A 19,901-nucleotide genomic window follows, 5' to 3' on the forward strand; every position below is an offset into this window, starting at 1 on the left:
TGCTGAGCTCGTAAGGAAGCCACGATTTAAAGTCTAAAGCCAGGTTACTAATGGTCTGACGGAGCTAATGAGTCAATAAATTTAAATATGTATGTACATATGTGTATGTGAGTGTGTATAAAACATCACATGAATTACTGGATAAGATGCCAAAGTGCAGAATTTAGCACTTGTTTCACTCTCTGGTTTATAGTGAGTTCTATACAAGCCACATATCTACTTTACGTCAAAAATGTCAGAGTTCCGGAGTTCCTGTGTGGCGCAGTGGTTAACGAATCTGACTAGGAACCATGAGGTTGCGGGTTCGATCCCTGGCCTTGCTCAGTGGACTAAGGATCCAGCGTTGCCGTGAGCTGTGGTGTAGGTCGCAGATTTGGCTCAGATTCGGCGTTGCTGTGGCTCTGGCGTAGGCCGGTGGTGACAGCTCCGATTAGATCCCTAGCCTGGGAACCTCCACATGCTGCAGGAGCAGCCCTAGAAAAGGCAAAAAGCAAAAAAAAAAAAAAAAAAAGGTCAGAGTTCCTGTTGTGGCTCAGAGGTTAACAAACCTAACTAGGATCCATGAGGTTGCAGGTTTAATCCCTGCCTTTGCTCAGTGGGTTAAGGATCTGGCGTTGCCATGAGCAGTGGTGTAGGTCACAGACACGCCTCAAATCTCCCATTGCTGTGGCTGTAGTGTTGGCTGGCAGCTGTAGCTCCAATTCAACCCCTAGCCTGGGAACTTCTATATGCCGAACGTTCAGCCCAAAAAGAAAAAAAAAAATGTTTGTCATGTCTCACAAAAATTCAGAGGTAATAAAAGTTACAGCATTTTTCTTAAAAAAAAAGTACATATGTGAGTACAATGTATGTACAAAATAATTTGAGAAACAAGTCAAAGTCGTAACTACATTCTTTTATGGGATTGAGAAGTTTGACTGCAGCTATTAAAACTAAGAAAAAAATGCTCTCCTTGACCAAATATTTTATTTCCAGGAATTTAATCTAGAAAACTTCTCCTGTAGGTAGTGTTATATTTGTTGAAGCATAATAGTGACAAAAAAAGAATAAACATAATGTTCACATATAATAAATGCTGATAATCTTCCACTCACCACCCCACATTGAAAATAGTCTGGGGAGTTCTTGTCATGGCTCATGGGTAACGAACCCAACTAGTACCTATGAGGATGCGGATTTGATCTCCCGCTCCACTCAGTGGGTTAAGAATCCAGTGTTTCCATGAGCTGTGGTGTAGGACATGGCTTGGATCTGGTGTTGCTGTGGCTGTGGTGTAGGCCTCAGTTGCAGCTCCAATTCGACCCTGAGCCTGGGAATTTCCATTTGGCACAGATGTGGCCCTAGAAGAAGAGGGGAAAAAAAAAAAAAAAAGACTATGGGAGACCATGTAAATTGATACAAAGAAATGTCAAGTGGGTATAGGAATAAAATTGCAAAAAGTATGTATCAACAACCCATTTTATTTATTTATTTATTTACTTATTTATTTTTTTGTTGCCCCTGCAGCATATGGAAATTCTGTGCTGGGGATTGAAACTGAGCCAGAACCATGACCTACACCACAGCTGCAGCCACATCAGGCCGGGGATCAAACCGGCACCTCCACAGAGACAAGCCAGATCATTAACCTACTGTGCCACAGTGGGAACTCCTCAATGACCATTTTAGAAATAAAAAAATAAGTGTTTTACATACAGAAAGAGTGAAAATTGTAATAATATATACCAAACTGCTGCCTGTGTTTGCAAATTGTATATTTCTGATATATCTGAAAGGGAAACAAAAGGCCACTATAACCTCTTTGTCTTTGCTGATTCCAGGAGCAAGAATAATGAAGTTAGAATTAATTTCAGTTTAGGAAATATCACAGATAAAGCTGTACCTATGAAATGAGTCACATACTAGAACTTATGGAGAAATATGGGTGGTTCCACATGTCTTTATGTCTGCTCCCTCCTAAAAGCCCCTCTATGATGACAATAAGAAATTCAAAACAGAATAAACTCACGGGGTACAGAGGAGTCAACAGTGGAAGAGAAACACCAACATATATTCAAAAGCAGAAAAAGAGAGTAAGAAGGTGTAATTAATTCCGCAAGCTGATTCTCCCTGAAGAACCACAGAGAGGCTTAGACGTGGGGGGCCAGGGAAAGAAAACTGAAGATTGAAAGTTTGATCAGGATGTAGTTCTCAAGATCCCTCTAACTGATGCCCACACACGCCTGGCAGGTACCCCTCAAATTCCCACAGGTGACAGGATGCTTTATTCTCCAAACTGAAAAGCTGCTGGACCTGGGGCACCAGTAAAGAGGGACTGACAACTGCGGAAATCAGTGATAGTTTGTACACCGAAAGAGGGGAACTCCACCTCCACCTCCCACCCGCTCCTAGAACATCAGCAGCCATGATGCTTATATTCCTGTGACAAAGGACAGGAGGCTCAATCATAGAGAAAGTAAGTGGCCTCAGGGGGAAGAATGCCAGTGCTGACACAGGAGGGGAGGGTGTTGAGGGGATCCAACCAAAACAGTTAGGTTGCTGCCTAGTCACCTGACAGTGAAACTTACAAGCCCCTCCCACACTCACAGAGCATCCTATCAATCACTGCTCCTTCACTCTCTACTAAGAGAGACAGAGGAAGATCAGCAGAGGCTGCGGAGGTCTCCTTCAGGAAGTCAGGGACCAAAACAACACATAGGACAGAGGGCTCAGAAGAGGCAAAGCCAATAATGAAATACACAAAATAAGAAACAACTAAACACAAACTAGAGACAACTAAAACACTAACGAAACCAATGAAAACACAAACAAGACCAATAATGGATTGGTCTTTGGATATGTCCAAAGACAAGAAAATGTTCTCTTAATTGAGAACTGGAAAAAACTGTCGGTGAAAAAAATACCTTTTTTTTTTTCCTGTCTTTTTGCCTTTTCTAGGGCTGTACCCACGGCATATGGAGGTTCCCAGGCTAGGGGTCGAATCGGAGCTGTAGCCACTGGCCTATGCCAGAGCCACAGCAAGGCGGAATCAGAGTCATGTCTGCAACCTACACCACAGCTCACGGCAATGCTGGATCCCCAACCCACTGAGCAAGGCCAGGGATCGAATCCACGACCTCATGGTTCTTACTCGGATTTGTTAACCACTGTGCCATGATGGGAACTCCAAAAAAAAAAATACTTTTGAAATCAGCAACATAAGATAAATAAAGTATTTAATAGAGGAATAAGAAGATAAATCAGGGAGTTCCCACCATGGCACAGTGGGTTAAGAATCCAACTGCAATGCCTTGGGTCGCTGTGGAGGTGCAGTTTTGGTCCCTGACTGGGTGCAGTGGGTTAAAGGCTCAGATCCATTGTTGCAGCTGAAGCTCAGATTCATTCCCTGGCCCGGGAACTTCCATATGCCATGGGTGTGACCATAAAATTAAAAAAGAAGAAGTAGAAGAAGAAGGAGAAGGGGAAGGAGAAGAGGAGGAGGAGGAGGAGAAGAAGGAGAAGGAAAATCAAGAAAATCTCTAAAGGAAAATAGGAGAAAAATTAAAGATGCCAATTTGAGGGGAAAAAAATGAGGAAGCAATTAAAGAGTTTCAACAAATGCCTAATACAATTTCTAGAAAGAAAACTAGAAGAACATTTTCAAAGGAAAAAATGTTCAAGAAAAAGTCTCAAAAGTATTTACATTCCTAGACTGAGAGGCACTGAAAGCCAATGATGATCAATGAAACAAATCCCACATAACAGCCCATTACAGCACCATAATTAAAAAGACATTTTAAAAAATTAAAGCAAAAAAACAGTTCACTCAGAAAACTCAAGTATCAGAATTCTCTACACAATGTATGAAGCTAAAAAAAGAAGAAATACTTCTAAAAAAAGTAGTTTCTAAAAAAAAAGAAAATTTGTTGGGACAATCATTTCCAACTTAAAATTCTATTGTAGAAAGAAACAGCAATCCAGTATGACATATAGACATGTAAGTTTCCATAGTTTTTATTTTTATACATATTCTCTAAGGCTAATTGAAATGTGCTCCATGAAAATGAGAGAGTGAAACAAGAAAGACAAACGCCCAAGAGAAGGCAATGTAGTCATTAGGATGACTCTGAAAGAAGACAGGAAAGAACCACAGGAAAAAATTAAAGATAACAGTGGCTGGGCCTCATTCAGGGCTGGGAATGGTACCTGTTCCCATCAATCAGACTGGAAAATCTAATGTTTAAAGGAGTTCTGGGTGGAATACACATAATGGTTTTGTCTCAATAATGGGTAATAACTGACCCTTGACTGACAACTGCCCTTGTCCAGCCTAATAAATACTAAAAACAAGATCTAAAAGGTTCAAAAATTTTCCAATAGCTTAACTGTGACTCCACAAAAAGCTCAATAACTGTATAGGAATACAAAATATGTAGCACATCAAAGTAAAATTCACTGCATCAGGAATCCAACCACAGGCTACCAGGCATGCAAAAAAAACACTGTAAAGTAATATATATTATGTAAATTACTTATGTATATTACTTATATATAAGTAATATATTATATTATATTATAATATAAGGAATATAAATGAATCAATCAAAACCACCCCAGAAATAACACTGATATTAGAATTAGCAGATAAAGACATTGAAACAGTTACTATAACTGTACTACATATGGTCCAAAAGTTAAGCAGAAACATGAAAGATACAAAAAAGGTGACAAAATTACAATGTGAGAGATGAAATATATACTAGATAGGACTAATGGCAGATTAGATAATGCGCAAGAGGAGATTAACGAATTTGAAGACACAGTAATAGAAACCACCCAAAGTAAAATATAGGGAGAAAAGCCAGGAAAAAAATTAACAGCATCAGTGAATTGTGGATAACTTCAAGTGATCAAATATATGTGTAACTTGAGTCCTCAAAGGAGAGGAGAGGTGGGAAAAGAAAAAATATTTGGGAGTTCCCGTCGTGGCGCAGTGGTTAACAAATCCGACTAGGAACCATGAGGTTGCGGGTTCGGTCCCTGCCCTTGCTCAGTGGGTTAACCATCCGGCGTTGCCGTGAGCTGTGGTGTAGGTTGCAGACGCGGCTCGGATCCCGTGTTGCTGTGGCTCTGGTGTAGGACGGTGGCTACAGCTCCGATTCGACCCCTAGCCTGGGAACCTCCACATGCCGCGGGAGCGGCCCAAAGAAATGGCAAAAAGACAAAAAAAAAAGAAAGAAAAATATTTGAAGCAATGGACAATATTTTCCAAATTTGATTCAAATTATAGACATAACAGATCTAAGAAGTTCGTTCAATGAGTCCTAATCCCAAGGGATATAAAGATAATCAAATTGCTCAAAGTCAATGATAAAGGAAAAACTAGAGACAAAAGACACATTATACACAGAGGAACAAATTAAGAATAATCATCAATTTCTTATCAGAAACAATGCAAGCAAGAAGTCAGTGAAACTACATTTTTCCCCTGATTTTCGCTTTTTAAGGGCTGCAGGTGTGGCATATGGAAGTTCCCAGGCTAGGGGTTGAATCAGAGCTGTAGCCACCGGCCTACACCAGAGCCACAGCAATGCGGGATCTGAGCCATGTCTGTGACCTATACCACAGCTCATGGCAACGCCAGATCCTTAACCCACTGAGTGAGGCCAGGGATCGAACCCACAACCTCATGGTTCCAGTCAGATTCATTAACCACTGAGCCATGACGGAAACTCCCCAAGGAACAACATTTTTAAAGCACTAAAAGGAAAAAAAAAACCCTGTGAACTTAGAATTCTATATATAATAAAAATATCTAACAAAAATGAAGGCAAAAAAAAAACCCTCCAAAAGTTAAATAAAGATTTTTTCCAGACATACAGAAGCTGGATTTCTCACCAAGAGCCACACTACAAGAAATGATAAAGGAAAAACCAGAGACAAAAGATACATTACACACAGAGGAACAAATTAAGAATAGTCACCGATTTCTTATCAGAAACAATGCAAGCAAGAAGGCAGTGAATCTACATTTTTCTCCCCCAATTTTTGCTTTTTAGGGCTGCAGGTATAGCATATGAAAGTTCCCAGGCTAGGAAACCAAGTTCTTTAGGAAGAAGGAAAGTAGTACCACATGGAAATACATATGGATTTATACCAAAAAATGAATAGCATTAGAAATGGTAACTACTTGTGTAAATGCTTTTTTTTAAATCATATAAATCACTACAAAAGATTATTGACTATTTGAACAAAAATAATAATCTAGTGTGGGTTTGCAACATATGCAAATGTAAAATAGATGACAACAATAGCGCAAAAATCTGGAGGAGAAAAATGAAAATAAACAATTTTAAGATGCCTATAACTACACATAAAATGGTGTAACACCCCTTGAAGGTATAAGGTGATAAGCTGAACCTCTGTACTATAAAACCCTAAAGCAACTATTGACAGAACAGAAAAAAAAGAGTTATGGCTAATAAGTCATAAAAGGAGATACAACAGAATTAAAAAATATTCAATTTATCCAAAAGAAGAAGAAAAAGAAGGGGACGAATTAAACTAATAAGAGTAGAATACACATTCTCCTCAAGTACACATGGAACATTTATCAAGATTAAGCATGTTTTGAGCCCAAATGAATCTCAATATATTTCAAAGTTCAAATGATACAAATTATGTTCTGTGGCCCCAACAGAATGAAATTAGAAACCAATAACACAGCAAGGCTGGAAAACCCCCAAACATGTAGAAACTAAGTTGGACACCTAAATAGCTAATGGATTAAAGAAGAAATCAAAACAGAAACCAGAAAATATTTTGAACTGAATGAAAATGAAACAGTATATAAAAAAGATCCACAAAAGTTTTTCTTCCTCATCTACGATATTGTATAATCTTGGCACTATTTTCATTTGTGCAAGGATTAAGCCCAGTTTGTTTTCCAGAACTGTCCTTCAGTCTGTATTAAGATTAGAGCCCTGATTAAGAAAAGGCTGGAGTTAAGGCAGCAGAGGTTCTAAGTAATTCACAACTCTAAATTGGGAAATAATAGAAACTGAACAATTTGAAACAATTTTTTGGCCTTGCCCACAGCATGTGGAAGTTTCTAGACCAGGGATTGAACCTGTACTGCAGCAGTGACCCAAGCCGCTGCAGTGACAATGCTGGATCCCTAACCCGGTGTGCCACAAGGGAACTCCTGAGCAATTCAAATTTAATAGGACTACAATGTTCATTCCAATATCCGCAGAAAAATACAAAACCTCAGAAATTAAAAGCAGCACCCAGAAAAGAAAGTTTACAGATGTAAATAAAATTTGCCAGAAAAAATAATATAGAGATAATGGTACCTACTTTATATGATTGCTATAGGATCTAATTAAACAACGCATGTAAAGTACCTTAGATAGCCCTTGGCACATAGTAGGTGCTTGTTGAACATTAGCCACCTCACATTTATTAGTTTTATTATTTTTTTGGTGCAGCATGTGGAAGTTCCTAGGCCAGGGATCAAACCTGCGCCAGAGCAGCAACACAGTGACAACAGTGGGTCCTTAACCCACTAAGCCACAAGGGAACTCCATATTTATTAGTTTTCGTGAGTTTGATGCTGAGTAATAACTTTTATATATTATATTTTAATTAAAACCACATATGCTAGCAAGAGTGTGCTACTATCAATATCTCTTTACATAAAATAAAATATTACCTATACATACATAGTAAGTATAAGGTTTGTCACCAAGCCCTTTTTAAAATTTTTTTTTTTTGTCTTTTTGCTATTTCTTGGGCTGCTCCTGTGGCATATGGAGGTTCCCAGGCTAGGAGTCCAATCAGAGCTGTAGCCACCGGCCTACGCCAGAGCCACAGCAACGGCGGGATCCGAGCCGCGTCTGCAACCTACACCACGGCTCACGGCAACGCCGGATCGTTAACCCACTGAGCAAGGGCAGGGACCGAACCTGCAACCTCATGGTTCCTAGTCGGATTCGTTAACCACTGCGCCACGACGGGAACTCCTAAAAAATTTTTTTATTAAAGTATAGTTGATATACAATATTGTACCAATTTCTGCTGTACAGTAAAGTGACCCAGTCATTTTATATATATAATAATATATATATACACATATTATATAAACACACACACATACATATATATATATACACACATTCCCTTTCTTATATTATCTTCCATCATGTTCTATCCCAAGAGACTGGATAAAGTTCCCTGTGCTATACAGCAGGACCTCATTGCTTATCCATTCTAAATGTAATAGTTAGCATCTACTAACCCCAAACTCCCAGTCCATCCCACCAAACCCTCTTCAAGTATAGAAAGAAGTATCTTCTTTCCCATATTCATTGGCCACTTTCATCCAATTCTCCTCCAGGGACAAAGGCCACAGAAAGCAAAAGTTAAACTCTAATTCAGGCCACTGGGAAGGATTTGTTTAACCACAAGCCATCAGACACAATATTGATTCTGAACACCAGGAATTACCTCCTTCGGTCGTGCTGGCCAGAATCCAAGGACTCAAAGCAGACCAGCCGACTTCATTCATGCAGGACATAGCAATGCTGTAATTAGCCAGAGCCTGCAGCTGCTCGATGCGATACAAATGTGGCGAAGCAGAGGTGTTAAAAGTCATGACCAAGCCATTGCTCAGCGGATCAACTTCCTTGACCTAAACGAAGGGTAAAAATGTGGACCTGGCATTAGTAAGGGGGTCGGAATGTTAGACGTGGGGCATTCGTGCATTTGGGGAGCCTGGCCCTTCCTCCCCACTGAGGGGAAGTACCTGCTTCCTTTCTGGCCACACCCTGAATTTCCCACCAGCATTACTGTGTGTTACTCATGCCACTTAACTTGAGCAACAATTGAAGACCTGATGAAAAATACCTAATGTAAGTGTTCTCACTGTGGCAGAAGCAAAGATCTATCATCATAATATTATAATTATTATAATTTACATTACAATGTAAAGTAAAATAATGTAGCCCTTCCTCTCTCAGAATCACCTCAAATCTGGATCTTTTCTTTCAGCTATTTCACAGAATATGCCAGAAAGACAACAGATACTGTATGTGGGGGCAAACCTAACATATTTACTATTTGGCCCTTTAAAGAAAGCATTTCCCAAATCCTACTTTAGAAGTTGGGGAGTTCCCGTCGTGGCTCAGCAGAAACGAATCTGACTAGCATCCACGAGGACGAAGGTTCGATCCCTGGCCTTGCTCAGTGGGTTGGGGATTCGGTGTTGCCGTGAGCTGTGATGTAGGTCACAGATGTGGCTCGGATCCCACATTGCTGTGGCTTTGGTGTAGCTCTGATTTGACACCTAGCCTGGGAATCTCCATATGCTGTGGAAGTGGCCATAAAAAGACAAAAAAAAAAAAAAGAAGAAGAAGAAGAAGAAGTTGGGATACTTAATTTGTTTTTTAAAAAAATGGTATTTCTTTTCATGAGGTAACCTGAGGAATCCTGCTCTTGCCTTGAGGCTATTTGTGTGTCCTTTATTTTCACCCCTCATTCCCACCCCTCCAAATGCATACCCAGACAATGCTGATTTTATGGAATTTTTTGGTAGGGAGATAGAAGAAAAGGTCATTTGCACCTCACCCAGCAAACTTTTCTCCAAGTCTCTTTAAAACCTATCAGCTTTTTCCCCTGAGTCCTTCCCCCTCCATTAACTCCATCAGCCTCTCCACACCCCTCCCCAGATGTCCCCTCATGCCCAGGCAAGAGAGGTGAATCCCCAGCAAAAATCTAGTCCTAGGCGAAACTTTCAGCTTTTCCTTTAAGGATACCTCTTATCTGGAATGGAGATCACGGAGGGTGTTTTTTCACAATTTCTTAAATATGTCAAAGAGATACAATCAGAAAAGACAAAACAGTATCACGTAAAACAGAAGCCACCAAAAACAATTTGGGCAAAAAAAAAAAAAAAATCTTAAATCCACAAAACGTATTCCTGATAATAATGGGCTTGCAATGATGGGGTGTGGATACACAACGCTGTCACTTCAGGATATATGTGTTAGAAATGGAGGTCAAGGGGCCACAAATTGACATTCTGGAATTGCAAGTCCCCTGGTGGATACCAGGAGGGTGGTGTCAGAGCCGAGTCTGACCTCTGACTCAGACCCATGGACTCCACTGGGTGACAAGAGGGTCCCCGTTGGCCTGAGGAGCTCCCAGAGGAGAAACAAGGAGCTGTGTGCTTATCTCGGGGGTGGCTGTTGGCAGAAATTACTTTTTGTTTCTTCACCGTAGAGTCTGCACCTACTTCCTGGTGACCGAGCATGGAGACTAAGGGGGAGGAAATCTTGGTTCTCAACCCCCACCCCGTTTCCAGGGCAACACGCTGGACCATGTCCAGGCACGGAGACCTGCTCAGAGAGTGCAATCCTAGAAGAACACGGGGCTTCTACAGCCATCCTCAGTGGGTTCTCGGGGAAAAGAGGGCACGAATCGGCAAGACTGACGTGGGAGAGTTAAAAATAGAGATGGAGTCCGTAGCCCAAAAATGGGTGAAGCAAGGAACTAATGTCAGGCCCAAAGGAAGTGAGAGGGTGTGTCCTGCTAGCGCGTGGATCTGAATCTTGTTCAAGACATTCATTTGTTACCAAGTCAGAGTTTAAAATTGTAATGACCTGGGAACCTGCTACAAAACAATACTTGTCCCTTCAGAAAGGGGACCACACTGCCAATCAACAGAATATGACAGTATAACTTGTACGGCCAGTTCTGACTGACCTCACCAGGACTACCAGAGAAAATAAAGGACACCCAGTTAGATGTCAAGTTCAGATAGACTAAATGAAAATAATTACAGATGTAGGTATGTCACAAAATCAATAGTATAACTTAACTCATAAAGTAACTGCATTCCTATATGCTAAATCTGGTAGCCCTGTCAGGGATGGAAAGGAAAATGGGTGGGGAGAGGCTGAGCTAGTTAATGGGGCAGAGACAGGATAACCATAGACACCGTAGGATCCGAAGTGGGCAAGAAGGGCTGCAATTGGCCATGGCAGGATGATTTTTCATGCCATGGCCACCCAAAGCCAAGACAAAGCAAGAGACCAATGGAAGCTTGTGAGCAATCATCTTCCACCTGGAGGGGTGACCTCATGTTTTCATACAACCCAACCATCCTACTCTACCTCATGTCCACTCAAGGTGGCAGTGGTACTTTTTCTCAGTCTCCCAGAAGGTAACATCCTCCTATGGGAAGGACTCTCATGTCCTCTTGGACCCTCCAAACAGTTCAGCAACTTGAAACAAGTTTTTTTGTTTGTTTGTTTATGGCTGCACCTGCAGCATATGGAAGTTCCCAGGCTAGGGGTCAAATTGGAGCTGCAGCTACAGGCCTATGCCACGGCCACAGCACTACTAGATCTGAGCTGCATCTGTGACTTATACTGCAGCTTGCAGCAATGCTGGATCCTTAACCCACTAAACAAGGCCAGGGATCAAACCCACATCCTCATGAAGACTACGTCAATTTCTTAGCCTGCTGAGCCGCAATGGGAACTTTTGAAACAACTTTTTAAAAAGGCTTGTCTACACAGGGAATGCAGCCAATATTGGGTGATAACTATAAATGGAGTATAATCTACAAAAATTTTGAATCACTATGTTGTACACCTGAAACTACACCTCCAAAAAGGGGCGGGGGGTAGTCCACACTTCATTTATGTCCATATGTAGGGACAGTTATGCCCATATACAGGGAAATAAGTCCTAGTTGTTCCAGAAACAACAGAATCTTGAAATACATGAAGCAAAACTTGATGGAATTGAAGGAAGAAATAGACAATTCAAAAATAATTGTTAGGAGTTCCCGTCGTGGCGCAGTGGTTAACAAATCCGACTAGGAACCATGAGGTTGCGGGTTCGGTCCCTGCCCTTGCTCAGTGGGTTAACGATCCGGCGTTGCCGTGAGCCGTGGTGTAGGCTGCAGACACAGACACAGCTCGGATCCCGCGTTGCTGTGGCTCTGGCGTAGGCCGGTGGCTACAGCTCCGATTCAACCCCTAGCCTGGGAACCTCCATATGCCGCGGGAGCGGCCCAAGAAATAGCAACAACAAAAAGACAAAAGACAAAAAAAAACCCCCAAAAAACCAAACAAAAAAACCAAAAATAATTGTTAAAAAAATAGTTGAGACCTCAATTCTCCACTTCCAGTAACAAATAAAACCACAAGGCAGAAGTGTAGCAAAGAAACAGAGTAAGCAAACAAGACTATAAACCATCTAAACCTAAGAGACATATAAATGCTCCACTAATCACAGCTGAACATACCTTCTCCCCAAGTGCACATGGACTGCTCTCCAAGATAGAACATATGCTAGGCCATACAATAAGCCTTAATAGATTTAAAAGATGGATATCATACTAAGTATATCCTCTAAACACAATCATCAAAGGAAGAAAATTTGAGAAATTCACACCTAAGTGAAAATTAAACAACACACTCAATGACCAAGAGAACAAAGAAGAAATCATAAGAAAAATGAATAAAAAAAACACCTTGATATGAATGGAAGAAGAAAACCCCCAAATACCAAAACTTATGTATGTAGCTAATGCAATGCTTAGGGGGAAATGTATAGTATAGATGCCTGTATTAAAAAAGAAGAAATTTCAAATCAATTACCTAACCTTCTACCTTAAGAAACAAAATGGGGAAAAGAGCAAATTTAGCCAAAGTAAACAGAAGAAAGGAAATAAAGATTAGGGCAGAAATGAATGAAATAGAGATGAGAAAAACAATTGAAAAAACTCATAATGCCAAAAGTTGGTTCTTAAAAGAAATCAATAAAATTGACAAACCTTTTGTTAGACCGAGCAAGAAAAATAAGACCGACAACTCAAATTATTAAAATCAGGAATGAAAGAGGGGACATAAACACTAACCTCAAAGGGGGGAAAAAAAACCAACTTCTAATGGAGTATTATGAACAACTGTATACCACAAACTAGCTAACCTAAAAGAAATGGACAAATTCCTAGAAACACACAAATTACCAAAACTGACTAACAAAGAAATAGAAAATCTGAATATATATATAACAAGTAAAAAGACTGAGCTACTATTGTTCAAAAAACTTTCCACAAAGAAAAGCTTAGGACCAGATGGCTTTGCTAGTGATTTATACTAAATATTTGAAGAATTAACATCAACCTTTTACAAATTTTTCCAAGACACTGAAGAAGAGGGAACATTTCCCAAATCTCTCTATAAGGCCAACATCACACTGAAACCAAAACCAGAAAAAGCTAACACAAGAAAATTACACACTGATTTCTCTTATGACTATAGACCCAATTAGACAGTAGTGGTGATTGCAGAACCCTGAATATATGAAAAACTATTGAATTGTATACATGGGTGAATATTAATGATATGTATAATATATTTCAAAAAAGCTGTTCAGGTAGTTCCCATTGTGGCTCAGCAGGTCACAAACCCAACGAGTATCCATGAGGATGCCGGTTTGATTCCTGGCCTCACCTAATGGGTTAAGGATCTGGCACTGCTGTGAGCTGTGGTATAGGTTGCAGACATGGCTCGGATCCCAAGCTGCTGTGGCTGTGGCTTTGGCTGGTAGCTACAGCTCTGATTTGACCCTTAGCCTAGGAATCTCCATATGCCGAGGGCGTAGCCCTAAAAATAAAAATAATGATAATAAACAAAAAGGTCTTCAAAAAAGTTTATCCCTGAAGAGCCTCTGTAGACATAGGAGAATTCCAAATATTCACCAGTACTTGGGAGGTTTAAAAATAAAGTTGGGCAAGAATTAAGCAAGACTGTGGCAGCAGGGTGAGGGTGGAGGCTATTTGAGGAAGAATCTATGTTTTTACTCTTCAGAGAAGGAACAGCTGTTAGACAAGAGTGGGAGGCAGTAAGAGCAGAGAAACAAATTCCTTTTGGTATTAAAAACATCTAGTTGTCAACACATAAAATTCTTTGTTTTTGTTTGTTTGTTTTTTTCTTTTTTCTTTTTTCAGGCCACATCTGCAGTGTATGGAAGTTCCTAAGCTTGAGGTGGAATTAGAGCTGCAGCGGCCAGCCTATGCTGCAGCTCATGGCAACACCAGATCCCTAACCCACTGAGTGAGGCCAGAGAGCAAACTGGCGTCTTTATGGATACTAGTCGGGTTCATAACCCACTAAGCCACAATGGGAACTCCCATAAAATTCTTTGAAAGTCACTTCTTCAGCTGAGTTGGCATGACTGGCCTGTGTCGGGCTATTATGTTTTTGCTTAATAAGATCAGGCATTTATAAAACTAAGAACAATCCCTGACCCTAATGTATGATTAAGTACAAGGGAGAATGCATTCATGTTTTCAGCGGATAATTTGCAAGTGTTCAACTACCTGGTCCCACAGGCCATGTCTCTCCCAAGACCCGGAGGAGCAGAGGATCCTGAGTACAGCTTTGGGCATCAAAGCTTCCTGGGCTTGAATTCTGGTTCTGCTGCTCACGGGCTGTGTATGCACTCCAGGCCTGCCAGTTCTGGTGTGGGTTTTAAGTAAGACAAAGTCTGCAAAGTTCCTGGGCCACTGGACACTCAGTAAAAGGTAGTGTTATGGTTTCCCTTCCATTTTTTTTAATGAAATGAACACTCAGAGCAGGGCCTACATCATGGCAAGGCATCATTTTAGGATGGCTAAACTACTCTCCTTACAGCTCTATTTCCTTTATTGTTTGTTTTTTCTAAAAAGGTCTGTTTTCTTTTTTTTTTTTAATGATTTTTATTTTTTCCACTGTAGTTAGTTTACAGTGTTCTGTCAATTTGCTACTGTACTGCAAAGTGACCCAGTCCCACATACACATATACATTCTTTGTCTCACATTATTCTCCATCATGTTCCATCACAAGCTCTCTTTGATACCAATTTTAGGTGTAGTTAAAAATGGGGGATGATCCTGCCAGTCCTGTAATCCCCAGGTTTCTCTGGTGGCCTCAGGTGAAGGTGCCATGGTCAGCAGTGGAGATGATCCATCCCATGCTTACTCCTCTGTCCTTCATGGCCACCACCCCAGGAGGAGCCAGGCTGAACAGTACCCAGCTTGCTAAATTCCTAGTGACAAGCCATTTGTGTTTTTGCACCTTAAAAATTAATTCTCTCTAGGGAGTTCCCATCATGGTTCAGCAGAAACAAACCCAACTAATATCCACGAGGATGCGGGTTCGATCCCTGGCCTCACTCAGTGGGTTAAGAATCCAGTGTTGCCATGAGCCGTGGTGTAGACTACAGACATGGCTCAGATTCTGCATTGCATTTGTGGCTGTGGCCTGGGCACTTCCATATGCCACGTGTGCAGCCCTAAAAAGCAACAACAACAAAAAATTCTTCCTATACTTAAGACTTTCTATCTTGGAAACATGTTTTTCTTCCCGTTGGGTCCTGGACCACACACAGGAAGGAGGCAGCATCCTGGAGATGGAACATCATAAACTGGCACGTGCCTAGTGGACTAGACCTGGGATGGGGGCTGGGGTCAAGGGATTCTGAACCGAGGTGTTGATCTCAGAGCCCATCCTCAAGGGGAAGGAAAATCAGGCAGATCCACCATGCACCAAACAGCTACCTCCCTTCATTATGGAAGTTTACCTGAATGCTGCAATCGCTGAGTGGGGAGTATCCATCAAAACCAGGGAGCCAGGAGATCAGGATGCTGTGTGCAGTACTGTTGTGGACCCTGACTTCAGATGGTGGGGAAGGAATTGCTAAGGAAAAAAACAGAGATACACACAAATACAATGAGAACCAATAGGAGACCACAGCTCCCAAACAAATGCATTCATACTAATTCTATTTTTGTTTCTTTCATTTGGGAAAATTCAACACAAGTTTTAAAAAGGAGCCACCCTGGGCTGGAGGGTAATTGTATTAGCCTACAGATAGGATGGCTCTGCCTCGGCCAGAGAAGTGTACCACAGACCTGCTTTCCTGCCCACTGAAGAGGTGAGAACTTTTAGCTCAACAAAGATGGGGAGACGTGGATTTCCCTCACTGAGCTTGTGCTCATGACCCTACTGTGTGCAAGGGCATTGCTGGGCAGTGGTGGTCTATTTGTGTGTGGGGGCGGGGGGTGCTGCAGCACGTGGAAGTTCCCAGGCCAGGGATCAAACCTTCTCCATAGCAGCAACTTGGGCCACAGCAGTGACAATGATGATCCTTAACCTACTAAGCCACCAGAGAACTACAAAACAACTTAGTTTGTTCGTTCATTCATTCATTTGTTCCTCCCTTCCTTCCTTTTTGGTAGCAGGAGCAGTGGTTTGTTCTGGGATCTCAGTTCCCAGACCAGGGATGGAACCCTGGCAACAGCAGTGACAGCATCAAGTCCTAACCACTAGCCCACCAAGGAACTCCCAGGCACTGGTGCTCTAAATGCGGGGGAAGAGCCGTGGCCCTACCCTTCTGGAGCTAAAGGTGGAGTTGTGGAGACCCACATTAACTGAGGATAAGAGTGTTGTGTCGAGAAAAGTGCATACTTGAGCGGGAGGAAGGAAGCTTTCCAGGCTGAGGAAAAGGGTCAAGTCCAAGCAAAAGAGCCAAGTGCATCTGCCTACAGAGAGCGGAGGGCATCCTCCTCCTGAAGGTGCGATGGCCTCAGCCGCAGGTGGGACATGGATAGGTATGTAAATTAGAATCCAATAGATCTGCAGTTTGAGGGTCTTATTTTCTTGGACTAAATTTAATTCAGTTAATAACCACACTGATCATTCACAATGATGACTCATGTCTCTGAGTGCTTACTCTGTGTCAGGAACCTTACAGACGTCATCTAATCATTACTAGATCCTCATGAGAGACACAGTCTTACGATCCCCATTTAAGAAGAAACTGAGTCCTTTTCTGAGCTGATACAGGTTCCTCCTTCCAAAGCCCTTCTCTGTTTCAAGTGTTAAATGCTGAGGTTCTGCACTGAAGAGTTAAGGCATATGAATTAAGAAGATTGCAATTCTCTCTGGAAGACAATTTTTAAAAATGGTAACTATTGTATGTGTGTTGAAGGGTGATGTATTTGCATCTAAAATTTGGATCCACTCTGGAAACTACTTGTCTAAGTAAGCAGAAATTTTTATTTTCAACTAAAAAAAGGGGGCGGGGTAGCTCCTGTTGTGGTGCAGCGGAAACGAATCCGACTAGTATCCATGAGGATGAAGGTTTGATCCCTGGCCTCACTCAGTGGGTCAGGGATTTGGCGTTGCCATGAGCTGTGGTGTAGGTTGCAGACGTGGCTCAGATCCCTGTGTTGCTGTGGCTGAGGCTGTGGCTGGCAGCTGTAGCTATGATTCAACCCCAAGCCTGGGAACTTTCATATGCCACAAGTTTGTTCTTAAAAAGCCAAAAAAAAAAGAAAGAAACTGAGGACCAGAGAAGTTGACACGCATAAAGGTCACAGAGCTTGTGAGCAGTAGAACAGGGACTTGAACTCAGGTCTGCCCTTCCCCAGGGCTCATGTCCCTCAACAGAGGCTGGTAGCAAGGGCAGCAAGCAGACCAGTGCAAGGACCATTAGGGGCTGGGGAGTGTGGTCACTGCCTAGCCAGCCATATGGCCCACGGCACAGTTACACACGTTCTCTAAACTCAGTTCCCTCTTCTCTTAGGCGGGGTAGTGACAGCACTGCTCTATTACATGAGGTGGCACATGCACGAGGTCTGGGACAGGGGCAGTAGTGGTGAAGGCGAGGACAGGACAGGCAGGAGATGAGGGGGAAGGAAGGCTGGGACCATGTGAAAGCATTCACTGGGTACCACACTGAGTTTCGGTTTTACCAGCAGATGCGCAGCTTGATGAAGAGAAAAAGTCAGCATTTTGTTTGACTCACTTCCCTAAATAGCTTATCTGCCTCACCATGAAATCTGGCCCCATGTATACTTCAGCTATTAACAGATGAGCAGGGCGTCTTCACTGCTTTGACCTACATTTTGATTTTTATCGATATATATTATTAAATAAATGAAAACCCAAATGTAAGTTTTGGAAATGGGATTTATTCAAATAAAGTCCTAGTTGAGATTCTGTTTGAGGCATAACATTAAAGAAGTGTTTCTCATCTTGTGGATTTTTAAACATCAAGATGTTTATGCTTTATGAAAATGTCCTTATAAATTTACACCCACTCACACATTCCTGAAATTCCCAACATTTCTTTCAAAAATTGTAATAACGGGATGCGTAATGAAGGAAGGAAGTTATATAGTTCCTCTTGTAGTAGCTTTTAGTTTGCTCATTTTTTTTCTCTTCCAGGGAACTTGCGGAATATGTCCTCTCCTAGCCTTTTCTACTTGATTTGATGAAACTGAGTATTGGCACCTTTTTCAAGTATAACTTCTTGTGTAATGTTGAGTCTTGTGCTGTGTCTTCCCCCCTCTTAAACAGTCTGTTTTTTCCCTCTATTATTTCCCCAAGGATAAGACCCTTGTGAATATGTGCTCAATATTTCCTTCTTAATATTTAGATGAAAAGCAAATACTAGAGCATAATATTTGCTTGCTTTTCTAGGAGAAAGGTTAAGGAAGATGATGTGAGAAGAAATAAAAAGACAGTATTGAGGTTTTCCTTGCTGTTTGAGTTGCAGGTTTGAATACCTTGGATCCCACAGGAGGAGGAGGAAGAGGCAGATGACTGGAGGGGAATGTCTCCACTAGGCTGGGGTACACTTCAGACCCATCCAGCTCAGAGGAAGCAAAGTGGGAGGAGATTAGGGGAAAGAACAGGAGCCTTGAGCCCCCAGAAGAGTGACTCTGACCTTCTCCCTGACTCAGAAGGGCTTCTGTGGAGACTTGCTTCAGCCCCAGCTGCCCAGTTAAGGACAGATCCCACCAGTGCCCCAATCCCCCAACCCCAAGATCAGTACCCCAAGCCCCCCTACCCTGGGGACTCTTCAAGGGGTAATGGGGACTAATTCCAGGTGGAAGAGGGAAAAGTGAATAATAGGAGTTAAGATGATTAAGGGTCAACATTTCAGCCTATCTTTTTTCTTTCTTTTTTGGCCACCCTGTGGCATTTGGAGTTCCCCAGCCAGCTTAGGTCTAGCAGTATTTGCGTCCTAGGCTGCAGCAATGCTGGATCCTTAATCCACTGTGTGGGACCAAGGATCGAACCTGCACCTATCTGCTCCCGAGACTCTGCTGATCCCATTGCACCACAAGCAGGAACCCCTCGGCCTATCTTCTTCTCCAACTGAGCAGAACTAAACTAGCTGCTGTTGATCAAAGATGTGTGCCAGGCCCCTCTGGGACTACCTTTACTTGCATTACCTCACTGAAGCCTCAAAAAGAGGTAGGTCCTGTAATGATTCCCATTTTACAGAGGGGAACACTGAAGCCAGAGAGGCGAAGTGATGTATCCAAGGTCACAGAGGGAAGCCAGAGCTCAGACCCAGGCAGCTGGCTGCAGAGCTCACACGGCCTTGCCGGCCCCTGAACCCCCACATGCAGGAGGGGCCCAGCCCCCCTGCTTACCTTTGATGTTGATCTGGATGCCCTTGGACACGGTCAGCCCTTTGTCATTATGGGCCTCACAGCTGAAGATGGCGGTCTCGGTCAGACCTGGAGAGGAAGGAGACCATGTGACTGGCTTCGGAGAGACAGGCTACTGTTTATCAGAGTCCTACAGGGGTCTCAGCATCCCCTTACTTTTTTTTTTTTTTTTTTTTTGGCCACCCTGTGGAGTTCCTGGGGCAGGGATCAGATCCAAGCCACAATTGCCACCCAAGCCGAAACTGCAACAACGCAGGATCCTTAACCCACTGTCTCAGGCTGAGGATGGAACCCGAGTCTGGCTCCCAAGATGCCGCCAATTCCATTGAGCCACAGCAGGAACTCAGCATTCCCTTACTTCTTGATTCATTGCTCCAAGCCATAAATACAAAGTTC

General features: G+C 42.2%; 1 protein-coding gene across 1 annotated transcript in view; it reads right to left on the reverse strand.

The window, feature by feature from the left end:
• The window catches only part of MERTK (MER proto-oncogene, tyrosine kinase), a 138,255-nt gene that overhangs the window by 45,827 nt on the left and 72,527 nt on the right, over positions 1-19,901 (reverse strand). Inside the window, exons 5-7 of the mRNA XM_047781191.1 lie at positions 19,488-19,574; positions 15,620-15,735; positions 8,488-8,671 (exon numbers count right to left, since the gene is read on the reverse strand). Of these exons, the coding sequence (XP_047637147.1) occupies positions 8,488-8,671; positions 15,620-15,735; positions 19,488-19,574 (387 nt within the window). The remainder of the gene's footprint in view (positions 1-8,487; positions 8,672-15,619; positions 15,736-19,487; positions 19,575-19,901) is intronic.

This window comes from Phacochoerus africanus, chromosome 5, assembly GCF_016906955.1.
Source record: "Phacochoerus africanus isolate WHEZ1 chromosome 5, ROS_Pafr_v1, whole genome shotgun sequence".
NCBI lineage: Eukaryota > Metazoa > Chordata > Mammalia > Artiodactyla > Suidae > Phacochoerus > Phacochoerus africanus.